This window comes from Rhizophagus irregularis, chromosome 25, assembly GCF_026210795.1.
Source record: "Rhizophagus irregularis chromosome 25, complete sequence".
In the NCBI taxonomy this organism is placed as follows: Eukaryota; Fungi; Glomeromycota; class Glomeromycetes; order Glomerales; family Glomeraceae; genus Rhizophagus; species Rhizophagus irregularis.
The window spans coordinates 3,413,380-3,431,326 of NC_089453.1; the positions used below are offsets into that span (position 1 = coordinate 3,413,380).

At 26.2% G+C, this 17,947-nt stretch overlaps 2 protein-coding genes across 2 annotated transcripts; one reads left to right on the top strand and one right to left on the bottom strand.

The window, feature by feature from the left end:
- Positions 1 to 429: 429 nt before the first annotated feature.
- On the bottom strand, positions 430 to 13,235 carry OCT59_017135 (uncharacterized protein; the record flags this gene model as incomplete). The annotated part of the gene is made up of 15 exons (XM_066146164.1): positions 430 to 522; positions 609 to 3,882; positions 3,950 to 5,029; positions 5,105 to 5,201; positions 5,272 to 5,326; positions 5,412 to 5,928; positions 6,003 to 6,159; positions 6,236 to 6,371; positions 6,449 to 6,536; positions 6,631 to 7,568; positions 7,642 to 9,550; positions 9,622 to 11,271; positions 11,359 to 12,188; positions 12,261 to 12,452; positions 12,750 to 13,235. 15 exons carry the CDS (start codon positions 13,233 to 13,235, stop codon positions 430 to 432), a joined length of 11,502 nt encoding a protein of 3,833 aa, XP_066003885.1.
- A 1,056-nt stretch (positions 13,236 to 14,291) lies between these two features.
- OCT59_017136 (uncharacterized protein) lies at positions 14,292 to 15,712 on the top strand (the record flags this gene model as incomplete). Its single annotated transcript, XM_066146165.1, has 7 exons — positions 14,292 to 14,341; positions 14,581 to 14,621; positions 14,990 to 14,997; positions 15,096 to 15,231; positions 15,297 to 15,389; positions 15,628 to 15,637; positions 15,709 to 15,712. The coding sequence occupies 7 exons, from the start codon at positions 14,292 to 14,294 to the stop codon at positions 15,710 to 15,712; spliced, it is 342 nt and encodes a 113-aa protein (XP_066003886.1).
- Between the last annotated feature and the right edge of the window lie 2,235 nt (positions 15,713 to 17,947).

Consider the following 17,947-nt stretch of genomic DNA (forward strand, 5'->3'; position numbering starts at 1 on the left):
ATTCCTGGTTATTGGTTACTGTAACTTTTGCAAATAAATGGGCAGAAACTCCATTCAATTAATGGGTTTCGCTTAAATTTCATTTTTATTATTAAATATAAATATTTATAATAATAAATATTGAGAACAAATAAACAATTTACTTAATGGTAAAATGAATTTAAGATGAAACAAAAAAATATAAATAATATAAAAGAATTTCAAGCTATATATATAAGAAGTAAAGTACAGCCAAAAAAATTTACTAATTAGTTTTAGAACTAAAATTACAAATCTTTAACTTTTTATATATAATGTAAATAGTACTAAGTAAAATCATACCAATAAAATTTTTTATTCTAAAATAACTATAAAGTAATTTATGTTTAAAAAAAAAATATGCAAATAATATATATAACTACTATATTTAAAATACTAAGCCAATTTATTTTAACCTGTAAATTTTTTAAACTTTTTAGTTCTTGTTGAAGTTTTTCTAAAAGTTGATGCAGATGTATTATTTTGCCTTTCATTTACTGTTTTCTATTATTATAAATTAATATATATATTAATAATAAGAATTAATAATTTCATTTAAACAAAATAAATAAAAATATAAAATATAATACCTCAATTTCAGCAACAATAAAATTATAACAATTATAAGCATGTGATACTAGTAAATAAGTAGGAAACAATTTTTCAATTAATTTTTCTTCAACATCATTCCATAAATTTAATGTAAAATCTAAAAGGTATATATTTAAATTCAAATTTTCAATATTAGAATCAATTAACAAAAACCTATAAATAAATCTTTTTAAAGCAAATGCAAATGCTTTAGCAGAAATAAGTTGTTGATTTTGATTTTCTGTATCATAATAATTCATGATATTATTAATTGAATCCTTCATTTGTTGTGTTAATGGAATTTTAAATTTTTCATCAATATTATGAATTATTGAATTAGCAATCTGTTCTTCAATTAATTCATAAAAAACTATAATATGTTTTAAAGAAAATCCTTCTATAAATGTAATATTATAGCTTTCTAATTTTAACCACTGATTAATAAAATTTAAAATAAGTATATTATTATTTTTAATTGATAATTCTTTAATAAAACAAAGAATTATTTCAAAATGAAATATCAGTTCAAATAAGTCAATTGAATTTAATGAATTATTTAAAATTAATAAAGAATTTGATGGCTGAAACATTGCTAAAGTCATTAACATTTTGTCTGCTGGAATAGGTTCTTGTGGTAATATCTTTTTAATATCAGAAAGAATTCTTGGAAAATTATGAAATAACTCATATTTGAATAAAAAATCTTTTATATAAAATTGGTTATCTTCCATTTCAAAATAAACTTTGTTAAAAACCAATTTTTTAGCTAAATTCATTTCAATCTTCTGTAAATCAAAAATATAATTTATATCATCTTTTACTTTCATATCTCTTTGATTATATCTAAAAATTTTATCATCCCATTCATAATTAATAAAATTATTGTCTTGTGCCAGTATTACCTTCTTTGATTTAATGCAATATGTTTCAGAAATTAAATTATTCCAAGATAAAACTTCAAAGAATTTAAGATTTTCACATTTATTAGCAAAAATAACCTTAATATTATCCAAAAATTCATTATGTAATTTAATTAAAAAATCTATAATAGCACATAAATAAATTCCAGTATCTTTTTGATCAATTAGTCCGAAAATTACTGGAAGTTCAAGATTCATAATTGGTTTATTATAAGGTAATTCTTTACATTGATATTCAAAAATATAATTAATAATAGAATTCCAGCTAAAAGCAAATTTTTCAAATAAGAATTTTAGATTACTAGCATATTCATCATCATCTGCAGATTCTTTTTTAATAAATTCATGAAATGTCATATTTTGTGCCTCTTTTCTAGTTAAATGATGTTCAAGTTTGAAGTTCAAAATTTTCACAAATTTAATAATTGGATGTAGAAACTTAATAAACTTTAATTTTTCATAATGTTTCAAAAATACTGAAAGTAAAGGATATTTGTCTAATACTAAATTATTACAAAAGTTATAAAAGTCATTAAAATTTGCTTTTCTAATTGATTTCCAAAGTTTAGGAAGATTTTTTGTTTCTACATTAGTAAAATTTTCAAGCCATATAAATTCTTTCTTTAATATTTCGAGCTGGTCCATATCAAACGAACTTTGTTGATATAAATTTAATACAAAATAAGATTGTATAAGTTTAATAGATGGATGGATATTTTTTAAAGCTTCGTTAATTTTTTGAATCAATGATTTGGATATAGAATTATTTTTTTGAAAATAGTTATTCCAAAATTTGTTAATAAATTCTTTCATAAATGCAATTGAAGTTATTTGCTGTAAAGATAAATCTTTTTGTGTTATAATTACTTCAATTGAATCTTTGAAATAAAGTAATAATTCATCTAATTCAAATTCATTAAAAATAGTTTGTATTATTTCACTATAAAGTTCCATTATATGAGAGTCAATATTTTTGGTATTATCATCAATAGTTTTTAATCTAATTGAAAGTTGCAAAGCTTCCTCAGAATTCTTAATTAATGCGAAAAATATTTGTTTATTTTGCTGAATTTCAGTAGTAAATATTTTCATAATTATACTACTCATTAATTTGAACGAACCTCGTGAAAATATATTTTGGTAAAGAATTAAACGAGCATCAGATTCTAAAGGGATAAATTTAAGGCTTCTTGTAATAAATGATATAGTTGGATTTATATTATTATTATTTAGATTACTGAAAACTAAATTGATAATTTCAGTCGTAATAAATTCATGTTTTTTGCCAGATTTTCCTAAATAAATGATTTCTTTGATTTTTTCTGATGAAATTGAATTTATTTTAAACAAATCACCACATATAAGCAATAAATTTAAATTTGAAAATTTTTTCGAATCATTATCAATCTCTTTAATTACAGGTAAAATGGATAAAATATAATCCATATCTTGTTTCCATGGTTTATCATCACATATATTTTGTAAAATCGTATTAATTGATTCCCTAAAGAGATATTGACCAAGTTGTCCGTGAACAATGAAGTCATTTTGAGCTTTTATAATAATATTTGGAAAAGTTTCAACCAATTTTAATTGAATCAAAATTTCATTTGAATACTTCCACCAATAAATATGAAGAATAAATGGATCAATAATTTTATCTTCAGTTACTCCAATTAAATTTCTTAAAATAAAATCTAAATTTTCTTTACTAGTCAATTTCATAGAATAAATTGATAAAATAATTCTAATAAAATCATTATAATAAAATTCTGAATATTTTTGTAGATATTCAAAATTTGGATGTATAGAAATCAAATTATTTTTAAAATCTTCTATATGATCTTCATACAATTCATTATTAATGTTTTCCGAAACTTGTTTTAATATATCTAATTCTTCATAATAATACTTTTCATAATAATTAATTAGATTCATAAAATAACATGAAAAAGGAAATTCAAGATCATTAATTAAATACGGTATTTTATATATAGATTGTTTTGGTTCACATAAATTATCAATATTAATAATTGTATTATCCATAAAGAATCGTTTCCATAAACCAGATAATTCGTCCTCATCAAATTCTTTCCTATTTTCATTATTGAAAAATGTAGACGTTGCTGATAATTTTTCAAGTGAATATAAAATCTTTGCAATTGTTTGCTTAATAATTATTCTTACAGAATTTTGTAAAGCCATTGAAAAGTAATCGAATTTTGATAAATACTCTTTGTTTGAAGCTACTTCATCTTGCCAATTTTTACAATTCTCTGATATCCATTCAAAGGCTTTAGTTTTTATGCATTCTACAAAGTATGGATCATTTAGAATTTGTTTGTTCAACGTACTACAAAAAGGAAAGAAATTAATCAAATTTCAAATCGAAAAATAATTCTATTTAGTAAAAATCATACCTAACATAATCTTCATAATATTCAGATTGTTGATATTCTATGCATGATAAGCACCATAATAATTCATCATGCAAAAGTTTTTCGAATGGCATTGTCGAATTCATTATTTTTTCAAATAGTATTGAGTTAATTATATCATATAATGACTTATCCAGTAGATCTATTGATGGTACCTCGGGTGGTTCTAAAGATTCAATAGTAACTTGCTTCCAGTCACAAGTAAATTTTGATGTTACTGATTCATATCCTCGTTGAATGTGTAATATTACACATACATGCTTCATAGGCATGTTTGTGTCACGTTTAGTAAAAAATTCATCTTGAAACTGTTCAATAATGCATTTTACTAATTTGATACATTTTGTATTAATAGTTTTAACATCACATTGGAGAAATAAAATTTGATCTGCTGACTCGAAAAAGAATTTTTTTACCAAATCTGAAAACTGAGCTTCAGTTCTAAAGATGGACAAATTATACAATTGATATCTTAAAAAATCTTTTAGGCAAGAATTAATATCTGTATTGATTTTAGAGAATGTGTTAATAATTATCAATTGTCTTTTTGGATCCGTCAATGACTTTTCTTGACTAAGCGAGGCATAAAAATAATCGTAAAGACTATCATGATGTTGTCGATAAAAATAAATATGCTTCCACCGATTAATCTCATCTCGCTTTAAGGATGATAGTTCCGACCTTACAATTCCATCTGGAGAGGCTATTGTAATTAAGCATTCCTTGCACTTTTCTAAAATCGTATCATCGTTTGCTTCAGGATTATTCATTATAACATTTACAACCAAACTTTGTAGTGTTTCATTCTCACTAAATCCAACGAATAAATCCTTTTGGTCAAAAATATTACATAACCGAGTTGCTGAATTAATTCTAATCGAAGTTGTTAACATTTGTTTTACCCAGTTGTTCAAATAATCTACAAGTAATTTTTGTCTATCGTTAAGTATATCATTTACCGACATCCTTTGTTTTTCAAACCGATTAAGAAGTGAAGGATCAGCTGAAGCCAAATTATTCTCATTCATGACAATAATACATTTGAAACTTGGCGAAACGTGACTAATAAAATATGAAATAATTTTAATTCTAATTCAAAAAAATATCTATCAAATTTATTAACTACTTAGTACTTACAGCATAGGGGTAGTATATGTCCCTAATGTGACCCTTGTAACAAATCCGAAGTTTCCAGTTGCATTACAATTTTGATCCCATAAATTGTAAAGATTTCCTAAAAATACAAATAAAAATTTCTTTTAAGATCTCATAATTTTACATTAATAATTATTACATAAAGTTACCGTAAATTACTTCCAGATCCGTTAAAATTAATAGTTTTCCTTCTTCGACATACATCTAAAGTAGCAAAATAATATTAATATATGTAATATATAAACCAAAATAAAATCTATTCTATTTTGAAACCAAATAAATTACTTACCATGATTTTTCTCATAACACTATAAGAATAATCACTCTGATCGTCAGGAAATTGTGATCCAAAAATTAAAACTGGATCCAAATTTCTTAATTGATAAGTTAATAAATTTACAATTGAGTCACTTTCATCGATAATCATTAAATGACGCCCATCGTGATAATTTAAATTTGAATTAACTAATTGTTCGGTTGGAATTTGCTTATAAAACCATGAATGATTATTATTAAATATTTTAATAAAATCTCCAAAATATTTCTCGCATAATTTGATATTTTTTGTTCCTCCGAAATTACGAACTAATGCTATTTGAATATTCTCCGGAGTCACTTCATTTAATGAAATCTGATTGATCAATGCATAATAATCACGAAGACCGTGGAAATTAAGCGATGCTTGGCCACATTTTACATAATCTAAATATGCTTTAGCTAAACATTCTATAGCACTTCTTTCTCCAGGCCAAATAATTTTAGTATTTAATACACTATTAACCAAATCATCCAAATCAAATATTGGCCTATAAAGATAATATAGAAATTATAAATAAATTGTATCCCAACAACTTATTTTATTTTTTAATAAAAAAAATACCTTTGAACAAGTAACGCACGACTACTTTTACTAACATCAAGGCAACGATTAGATATTCCTATAATGGAAACAGTTGGCCCAATGGCCGGAAAATTTGGTTCAAGCAAAGAGTGAAGTACTTTTAAAGGATTGATAGAATTCGCTTCAGCCAATTCGACTATATAATAAATCATTGATTGAATAATTTTCGTCTAAATAAATAAAAATAAATGACTATTGGATATGATACTTACCATTTTCAAGTAGAACTGCGCTAATAACAGGAAATTGCTTTGTAGAGATTTCCTGATATCTATTAGCTTTATCAAGCGCCTTTACTATACTATCTGAAGTCAAAAATGGGGATCCTTGAAGCGGAATTAGATAAATCTATTTTATAAAGAGACATTAATTTTAAAGATGATTTACAAATTTATTAAATGTATAATTTTATAATTTTAATATACCTGTGGTAAAGATTTAAAATACTCATCTTTAGAATCAGATCCACGCAAATTTGAAATTATAAGACGAATAGCTAAAGATTTAGATGTTCTGTAATAAATACATATGATAAATAAGGATAAAAATATTTAGTAATGCTTGCAAAATTAACGATCAAATAATTTAATAAAAATTTATTACAAACCCAGCCTCTCCAATAATAAATACAGGAATTCTTGTCAAAATACAAACAATCGTAGTTAAAACATTTTCTAATAAAGCTTCATTCTTTACTACATTAGGTGGGCATCGCATTCTACTAATATAATCTTCCTGTTCTTCGCGAATAATTTTAGCAAACATGTTTTCCCCAGTATTAATTTTATGATTTTGTAATATTTGTTCCATTTCATGACGATATTGCTTACGTAAATCTTGTTTATGTAACCGAGAATGATAACAAAGACTAAGTGCTAGAACATAGGATCTAGTCCTTATTGTTGGATTACTAGATGGCGGATAAATATGTCCTTTTCTGTAAACCGGACGATTCTCAAGAGAATTATAAAAGAATTTCACCAATTTTATAGCTCGTTTAACATCACGTAAGCTAACACTATATTGTTCCTCTAATTTTCGTATAAATTTTTGAGAAGCAAATAAGAGTTCAGAAAATACGGAATGTTCTAAATAATTTTTTAATTCTTTTTCAACCATAATTTGAATATATCTGTACTCATAATTTGGTTTTATAATACCAAAGTCCCAAACATAATCTAAAATTTGATCAGGAAGAGGTTTGACTTGATAAATAAGATTAATTTGGTTTTCATCGTATATTTTACTCTTATTCGTCAATCGATCTTTTGTATGATGACAATATGGATTACAAGTAGCAAATAACCGAACATTTGGATGAATAGGTTTATCCCTAAATTTTCTATTTGATATTATATCTGCAAGTAAACCTAAATGATTACACGTATTTATTTCATCAAACAATATCCAAATTTCAGCTCCTTCCGCTTTTTTCAAAGCATCATTCATAAATATCATAATAGATTTTTCATCAATTTCAGCGTGAATGGTAAGAGTATAGAATTGTACTTCAACTATCATAGCCAAATATGTAATCAAACTTGTCTAAATAATGCAATAAAGTCTGTCAAATAGTCTATATATTAATAACAAAATTGTAATTATTTAATATACTTACTTTGCCACATCCTGCTTCACCACAGATCACAACTGGAATGCTTGCACGTACTCTCAGAAAAATTAAGGCCATCTTCGTCAGATTATCAGCGGATAAAGCATATTCTGGAAGACACAATTCTTTGTTCGAACCATGTGCTATTGCTTCCAGTTTCAATAAAAGTTCATTTGCAGTCATTGCATTATAATCACCCAATTCCCAATTTTCCGGACTAACAGGTACTTGACTCTTTAGTAACAATTTAATATTATCAGGAACCTTATCCTTGTCGTGATATAATACAGAGAAAGAATTTGAAGTTTGTGAATCAAAAAATAGTATGTAATCGTATGAATTGTCGAATTTAATAATCTCATTTTCATATTTAGGAGTTAAGGACTTAAGTTGAGTCGTTTTTACATTAATAGATTGATTTATGAAATTTTTTGAAGTACTTAATAATGACTTGATAATCGTCGATATGATATTAGTTTCTTTAAAATTTAATTTTAAATCGTTTACTGTGAAACATTGACTTAACGAGAGTCTAATTAATTGATTCGATAAAATATTAACAAAGATTTCAATATATTTAAATGATGAAATATTTTTATCATTTTCATCATTTTCATTCAAAAAATATTTCATAATTAGATGTTGACATATATCTTGTGATAAAGGATCTTTGGCAGATTCTTGCGCTTGAACGAAAATTTCTTTTGTATCAATTTTTCCAAGATCATATAATTTCAAATAACGACAAACAATCTGAATTGAACTTGTTGCTTCTTGAGATACTCTAAAATCTTTAATATTCCAAGATAAATGTTTATGATGCGGAAATCTTAACATTGGAAGAAAATTTCGATTTACTGAAGATGATATCTCAATAAATATAAAAGTATCGGGAATTGAAACTCTTATATTATTATACGAAACTAAATTAAAAAATAGTTCAAATAAAAATAAATTCACTTCTTCAGGATATTCAGCCGATAAAATATTGATATGTAAGCTTTGTATCTGCTTAAGTTTACAAGCTTTAAGCTTATTTACAAGATATTCAAGATCCATATTATCGCTTATTAGGAAACTGAGTGGAATTTTTTGTTTAGAATAGCTAGCCTCTTTTATCCACTCAGTTTTCCCTTGACCGGATAAATCAGAAGAAATACATGTTATATTTATAAATAATTCCTGATAAACTTCCTTCAATGTTTCAGCATCTAATTCGTTAATCTCTTGAACTTTTAAAGAAAATTGATCCAAGATGTAATTAGACAATTCAGATTTTTGATAACATAGAAGGGCTAATAGATAATCTTCATTCTTATATTCCAATTGCATTATTTTGATGTAGTTTATAAAATTATATTGCAATTCAAAATCTAATAGTTCTAAATTTATGATACAGAACATGCGATTTTTGTATCCATTATTTGATGCAAAAAAACTTCTTTTAACGAAAATCATGAGTTCCTCCATTGTAGTTGATGATGTACATATCAAACTTTGCCATGGTTCAGGATAATATCCATAACTAGCATATAATGACATAATAGTATTTGGAACTTGTATCTTATCAGTATAAGTAACAACAAATAATTTGCCTATTGTAATGATATCATGTCCAAAACCCTTAAGTATACGTGATTGTTTGGGAATATCTCTAAAAATTTTTTCTAATTCGTTTCCAATCTCATAAAGAATTTCAAAATGATCTTTAAATCCATTTAAAATTCCTCGAACATCTCCATGTGATGGTAATTGAGCTTTACTGTTCACAAATCTAATCAATGTTTTGCACTCTTCTTCATTTTCCTTGTCTAATTTTTCCGACGTGAAATAATCATAAAATGCCAAAATTTGGCGAGTAGTAAAGAATGTTAAGTAATAACATTTTTCTTGCGCACGGTCTACTATATCTTCCCTATTAATTTGTATAACTAAAATTAATTCATAGAGATAATTAATAAGTAATAATGTAAACGACATATTTACCATTTTTTGAATTCATCTTTCAATAATTTCTGATAATCTTTCATATTATCTGCTCCTTGCAATTCCTTTTCAAACTTTCTATAATCAAAATGACCAATTTGAATCAACGAAGACATTATATTGATTATGTCTTGCGCAATATTAACTTGAACAACAAATTCTTCATTTGTAACCAAAAGAGCTTGTTCACGTAAATCCAAGATGTCATTCATATTATACATTACCACGTTAGTTTTAGAAAAATATTTTAATGAAACAAAGCACTCATTATCTTTTTCTTCACGTGTAAAAATGTAAGTACCATTAAATACAGCATTTTCAATTTTTTCCGAAATATCTTCACGATATTGAATATTATTGTACATGTTTCGTAATGCTATATTGTTACAATTAAATAATGCAATCTTCTCCCCTAAAGTGGGATCTTTCTTCACAACATTTAATAATGCAACTAAAAAACTGTCAATACCCCCCATTTCATTATTCATAAGAGGAAATAAAAATTGCCTGACTTGAATAAGTAGTGAAACCATATCTTCTTGAACCTCATCAATGCCATTAATCAAATTTTTAATATCATGCTTATAAATTTTTTTAAAGAATATTATAAAATCATTAGCATTTGCTAGCACTCTTATCAATTCCCAGCAATCTTGATTAACGTTAGAAAGACTTCTATAAGGACAATCGAAAAAATTATTTATTTGCCCAAGTTCTATGATGTCTTTTAAAATATCATCATTATGCGGTACTCCGAAGATTTTCACAACCTTTTCAAGTTCCTCGAATTTTCCAATCCAGTTTGGAAGTCGTTCAAGGGTTTGTATAAATTCTTGACTTCTATATTTCTCACAGCCTTCCACTAAATCGAGTTCTGCATTGATATTTTTAACATTTTTCCAAAATAAAAACGCATCCGAACATTTGAGCTTTTTCCATTCTTCGAGTTGTTTACACATAACACTATACTTTTCAAACACAATCGGTATTAATGTTTGTGCTATATATTCTACTTTTGTTGCAGCAGTATCATTCCGGATACAAGCTTCAAAGATATTTCGAAAAGATTGAGATCGACTAAATTTGTAGCAACGTCTTGCACTGTCCAAAGTTTTCTCATGAAATGCCCAATGATCTGATGAGAATACTTGTTTCACCTTTATTTTATCTAAACATTGCAGATTCTGTTTTACATCTCGAATATAATCAGCTACATCTATTACTTTCTCGGATGGACAAAATCTGCTATAAAACTTGGATAGTACATCGAGTTGAATTTGATGATCATTATATATCCTTCTAAGTTTTGCAATTTCATCTCGAGAAACGATTACATCTCCCAATACTTTCTTAGCAACAGCCGCATCAAAATGTTGAAATAGATATTCGTCATCATATTCTAAAATTTGTTGTAATAATTGGATATCTATCGCTTTTTCAAGAAGTAATCCAGCAAGTTCGTTAATAGAGATTTTAGTATTTTTAACAAATGGGTTTGAGTTTAGTTTTGCAACGTTTCCAGTAGCGCGTAATATAATATTCCAAAAGTTACTAGCTTTTAAAATACTCAAATGATGTTCTGAAGCGCTGAAAGAAGTCGATTGGCTTTGTAATCTAGTCATAATATGATACAAAATATCTTCGCTTATCCTAACGATTTATTAATAACAATAAAAAAAAAAATATTCAAGCATTAGCATTTTAAGAGACAAAAAATTATTACAAAAAAAAACTTACATGTTTGGAACGTCCAGAATCTTGGTTGTTTTGCAATCGCAAATAATGCGTATCTTGTTTAACAACTGATCGTGAGTTTGTAGAGTAGACTTATTTAACATGTCTTTTACCATCTCTAAAAATAATACTTTAACATTATCTTGCTTTATTTGTACTATTAATTTTGTTGCAGTAAAGATTCGGTCTTCTGAGTAATTCTTCACCCTATCTATGGCAATTGCTGTTAAATCTCGCCAAATATTAATCCTTTGACCAAGCAAAGGATACATAAGTTCTAATTGTTGAAATACCGAAAAAATAAAATTGCTTTCATTTGATAATTTTTTATTGCTTGTGTTTGTATCAAGTTTGAGTAAAAGATTTTTAAACCACATTACACAAATTTTTGGTATCTTTTTCTCTTTGGTATCTGAAAAATCACTATGGAACCAATCATCCAAAATTTCTGAAAATATATTTAATAATTCTAAAGTATGTGACTGAGATATTAACTCTAATGATAGGATTACATCGTCTCTGCGCCAATTCAGACAATTGTCATGAAGTAACTTTTTAATAGAATTGATGTTTTCGTATGTCCACTTTCTATTTGGACTTTCAAGTAAAAATATAACTTGATCTCGGAAAATTTCAGAGACACGGTCTCGATAATCTTTTGGAAGTCTTTTAAAGAGGTATTCCAAAGCTACAGCATCAGCATGAGAAATATTCGCTCGAACTCGTTCGGTAAAACATTTAGAAACTCTTTCATCAAATTTATTATTATGTAAAAGAACATCATCCCAAAGTTTAAAAAGAGAATCCATATTATGACATAATTGAATCAACCACTAAAAAAAAAAAAATTATTAACCATTTTCATAAAATTTCGAAATTAATACACAAAAATATTTAAATCTTACCTTGGCAAGTTTAACGTAAGTTTCAAATTCATTACTATGAATATTAGGTCTAATAATCATTTCAGCTTTTTTAATAAAATTCGCTAAATAATTTTCATTAGAATATTTTAGAGCTCTTAAGCGTTCAATGAAATCATAATTAGGATCGACTTCAGAAGCAATTGTAAAAATAATGAGCCAATCAAATTTCATCTGAAAGGCATTATTCTGGACTAAAAACGTAATAGCAGTATACATATGGCCTTTGGCGTCTGAAGGTAAATCTTCTAATTTATATCCATGTAGCGCCTTGAGCAATGATGCAGATGGAAATTGATCTGGCAACTCATAAAACTCGCCTTGCATTGAAATAAAATAACCTAAAAGGAGACATAAGAAAAGTCGTTTTTCTCTTGATCTAATATCGACACGATTTATAATGAATTTGAAAGTTAACGCGCGTATCGTAAGTTCCTTGTGATGAGTTAACAGATATTGATATTCCAAAACTTTCTCTTTAAGGTTATTTTCTTTGATAGTATTATAAATATAATCCACAAAGGCAAAGTCGCGTATATTATTATTATTTATGTGATATTTTTCGGAGAAACTATAATTATTTTTCCATATGTCAAATTGATCATTCCTCTCAATATCCAACATGCGATTGTCTTGAATGCTATTTCCTTCAAACGCAATTGTCCCGCGAAGTTTATGATGATACCTTTTTATATGAATAGCGTATTTATACTGAATAACTTTATTTTCGTTGACATTTGATAACGAAATAATAACTGGATCAGATCGCCAATATGTTGAATTCTGAGAAAATGGTTGGTGAAGTTTTACAATAGGGGTTTCCCATGATCCTAATTCTTTTCCATCGCCAAGAACTATAGGGTAACCATTTTTTTCAATACCCTCTGGCAAATGAACGTGGAAAATAACATTAAATCTATTAATATCATTATTATTTTCCAAAATCCACTTACTCATATTAATTTAAGAAAAATTTTTTTTTTATTTTTACTTTAGAAAGTTTAATTTAAGAAAAACTTTTTTTATTTTTTAGAAGTTTAAAGAAAAATCTTTTACAGGGAAAGTGCATTTATATTTGTTAATTGATACCCGGTGAAAGTTACACTAAATGTGTAGTGAAACCATGTCGAATTACGGTTTAGTCTTTCACGTTTTCGCTAAACTTATTTAATGTTCATAGTGAGAAAAATTTTGAAAATAACAAAACAAATCTTATTACCAAGAAAAAATTAATTTTTTAACTGCCAGTATAAATATTTAGGTTCTATTTATTATTTATGTACATTATTAATTTCACTAAACACTATTATTTTTTACAACTGATTAAAAAAAAATAAAATAAAATTAATTTGGAATACATATTAAAGTACATTTTCTTTATTAATTCCTTACGATGCAACAAAAAATTGATTTCGTAAATCGCTCTTGGAATTTAATAAAATATTATCCTGTACCCCCTTTTTTTTTAAATAGAAAATATTTTTTGCCGTTTCACGCGAAAAAATCTAAGAGAAAGAACTTCAAAATATTTTAATTTCAAATATAACAAGAACCAAAATTTTAATATTTTTAATATTTTAACATTGCATTCAAATTAAATAAAATGTTTTATATATATTTTATTAAAAAGTTTTAATAAACAATAAAAATTTTTACAGAACTTTAAACTAAAATACAAAAGCCATAATATTTTGGTTAAAATAATAAAATAATACTGAGATATTTCTGTACAAAAAACGCGTCTATTATAAAAAAAATTAAAGATTTAATGTGATAATATTTAAAAATAACCCTTTTTTTTAATAGTAATTCGATAGCTTAATTCACGTTGTAAATAAAAAGGCTAGGATTATAGATTTGTTACTATTTAAAAAAAAAATTATTTATCAATCTGAATGTAGTCGAAAGTTTAATTTTTTTTTTATGTAGCCTGCCTTCCGAACCAATTTTATATATATACGTATGTATTTTTATTCTCATCAATTGTATTCTAAGAATTTATTCAGTAAAGAAATGCCAGATTTGAAGATATTTAAAGAAGAGACCCAAAATGAAACCCTTGGGTTAGTTAGATGGATCCTCTTTTACTCATCAGGATAATGTCACGCGAAATCAGAAAAATAATATTACTCAATGTATGTTTGAAAATATTATACTGTTTTTTTTTGTACTGTATCATCTGACTTTATCCTTTTGATTAGTGATTCAAGTAAATAATTCCGTGGTCCATTATAACGCTAATAATATAGCGTCCGACGCTGTCTTTTTAATAACTGATCGCGAAAATTCTAACAATTTCCAGACGGTTAGCCGCAATACAAGTAGCATATCTATCATTACAAGGTAATAGGTTAGCGAGAATGTTTGTTGTTCAGGCCGAAAAGAAAGATAAATTCAAAATCTCTTTTAATGGCAGTGTGATCTGAGTTCTAGATATTGTTTTCAAAACTTCAATTTCGATAATGTATCTTTATTTTTTTTTCAATACTTTTTTTTCTTAGTCTTGCTCCAAATTCTTTTTTCTTTTTTCTTTTTTATCTCCTGACGCAATCCCATATAATATTTTTTATTATAATAAATTTGTTAATTCTAATTAAAGTAATTTGGTAGATCATCATGTGATTTAATAGTTTATACTTTTTTACGTGAAAATCCTTTTAAAAGTATGAAAGAAAATATGAATTTTGCGTGAAGAAAAAGAATTTATTAAGCTTTTAACGTTGGTTTTTTGAATTTTTAGTATAACAATGAGCTTTTTAAACTGTATGCTTGTAGTTATCAACGTACTCTTGTTTTTACAACTTTTTTAAACTATAGCTGTTGACTCTTGATATTATTCTCGGTCTGGAAAAGAAGTTGAGGTCGTTCAAGACTAAGAAAGACTTGAGTGAGGTGTTGAGCAAGTATGAGTTCGTTAGCGGGGATATAACTCGCAATCCACAGTTCATTCCACGTAAGCAATCTCCTGTCAAATGGTTCTTTATTAAAATATTTCAAACTCACATATCAGTATTACAGCCACCCACTCAATTAACGAAAGCGCCCCCGAATTTAAGCTATGCATTGATGATATTCTCCGCAGGATAAAAAATATGAGCCCAGTTGTATATAGTAATGAAGCTATGCGGCGCGAGTACATTTCTACAATCTTACACACGGCTGTAAGTATTCTCAATGATTTGGTAATCACCCCTCAGGCGAACATAATTGGTGAAGAAAACACCGGCCGTGTTGACTACGCAATCAAGAGAATTATCAGTGAGATGTTGGAGGAAATAATTTGCATAACCGAGGGGAAGCAAAATCAGTCAACTATAGGTATTTGCCAGAACTTAGTACAATGTCGAAGTGCGTGTGATGTAAGTATCATCATTTTTTTCGTTATAGTTAATTATTCGGTATTGCTAACTTACTTTGCTTGTTTTTTCAGATGAACTAAGAAAAAACGAAAGGCTGATGAGGCATTTGATACCGAATTACGTCTATGGCATAGTCAGTACTGGAACTGATTGGTACTTCATCCTTCATAGTACCGAGGGCATTTACTGTACGAGCAGGACTGAGTATCGAATTTCACTTACAGAAGATGCTCTCAAAAGATGATACAGAATTGCGTAAGATATGAAGAAAGTTTTAGAGGTCATAGTAGGTTTATTAAAGGATAGAGTAATGGATAGTGAGGAACCCGCAACTAAGAAGCGCCGTGTAGAAGAAATAATAATTTAAAAAAAATAATCGAATACATTAGCATAGACGTTGCGCAGTCCTGAAATTTGTATTTATTTTTGCATGTATTAATAAAAAATTTTTCTTGGCAAAACACATTAACATGTTAACAGGTTGACGAAATATCCTATATATTTGCACCAAAAGGGGTAAAGAATAACATCCTAAGGTTTCTCCCAATATTTTATATAACTAGCCCGTAGGCCCGGGCGTTGCCCCGGGTTCGTCAACGTTGATGAAATTTTCAGGTTTGGTTTATAAGAGGTTAAATTAGAAAATAAATTGTAAGAATAATTATTTTTAAATTCAAACTTATATAAGATTAATATTATTAATTTACTATTATAATTTAATATTATAATCAATTTTTAAACAATTTAATTCTAATCATTATACTAAAATTCTAATCCTAATAATCAACTTTACTTACTTTCCCTAAACTTAACTAATATTGATCCTAAATCTCCTACTAATATAATTAGTAAAATTAATTTTGTTAGTATAATTTATTATGCAAAATATCATCTGAACTGCTTTGCAGTTCAGATAATATTTTGCATAATAAATTATACTAAAAGTAACCCAAATAATATTTTATATATGAATTATATCAAATATATAAAATAAATTACTTTTTATTTTTATAAAGAATTTTTTTAACTGGGGTGATGATTACTGGTAACTGAAATTATGATGATTGACTGGTATTATTAAAAAAATATAGTGCCGGTAAAAATTAATAATTTTGGCTAATAGTAATGATCATTCTGGTGATTTGAAGTAAAAATTTTTATAAATGTAAAGAATTTTTAAATTATATATATAATATATTAAAAAATTTTATTATATACAATATTTTTTATATATATATTTCATCTATTAATATTTTTTTACTAAAAGTTTAATATTATTTTATAATTGAATCCTTAATAATACTACATATAATTGCCATAAGCAAATACAGGATTAATCCTATATATGTTATTATTTGTTTTTGAATTTTATTGATTATTATTATTGTAAAGGCTAAGTAAACTGAAAATTAATAATGTATTAATTAAAATGATAAATATATATATGATTTATTAAAATTTCTGTATAGAGATTTGTATTGACCTAATCCAGTCTGGCCCACACTTGAAAATTGACCTAAAGTGTCGGCCCAGTCCAGTCCAAATTTATATTAAAAACCCAGCCTGGACTGGACCTAGATTATTATTATAACATTTGTTGTAAAAAACAAAAAAAATCGGATAACTTAATTTTGACTCAATTTAATTTCGGCCAGAATTAAAAAGATTTTGGCCAGAATTACGAAAATCTGGGTTTAATTAAAAATCATGTGCCAGCCTGAACCCAACCCAAGTGAATTTTAAAGAAAGTTTGTCAGCTTAAACCTGGATTCAGGTCTGAGCCAGTTAGGTTTCTGGGTTCTGGGTTCCATTTGCAGACCTCTATTTCTGCATCTATTACATGTTGAAATTTATTAACTATTAGTTTGCTATTATAAAGTTCTTCTATTGAACTAATATTTCTTAAAAGTATGATAGGTATAGTACTAACTTTAAAATCAATTTGTAGGAAGGAGTTTTAATTGTTAAAGTGTTTAAGAATTCTATAGGATAAAGATTTTGATAAACTAAATCTTTATTTTTAATTGAATTTGCTAATAAGAATTCTTTAGCTTTTTTAGGAAAAATATTAAAATATTATTTTATTGCTTTATCTTTAATATAATTAATATTATTATCAGTATTTTTATAATTAGGATATTTAAATTTTAAAATAATTTAAATATATATGGGTGCTTTCCAGTAAAAAAGAACGAAACCACTGAAAAAATTCAAATTTTCCTTTATATGGCAAAAATATTTTAAATGCTATATTAACTCATTTTTTATTTTTTTAATAGTTTTGTACCTTTCTACTGCAAAGCACCCATA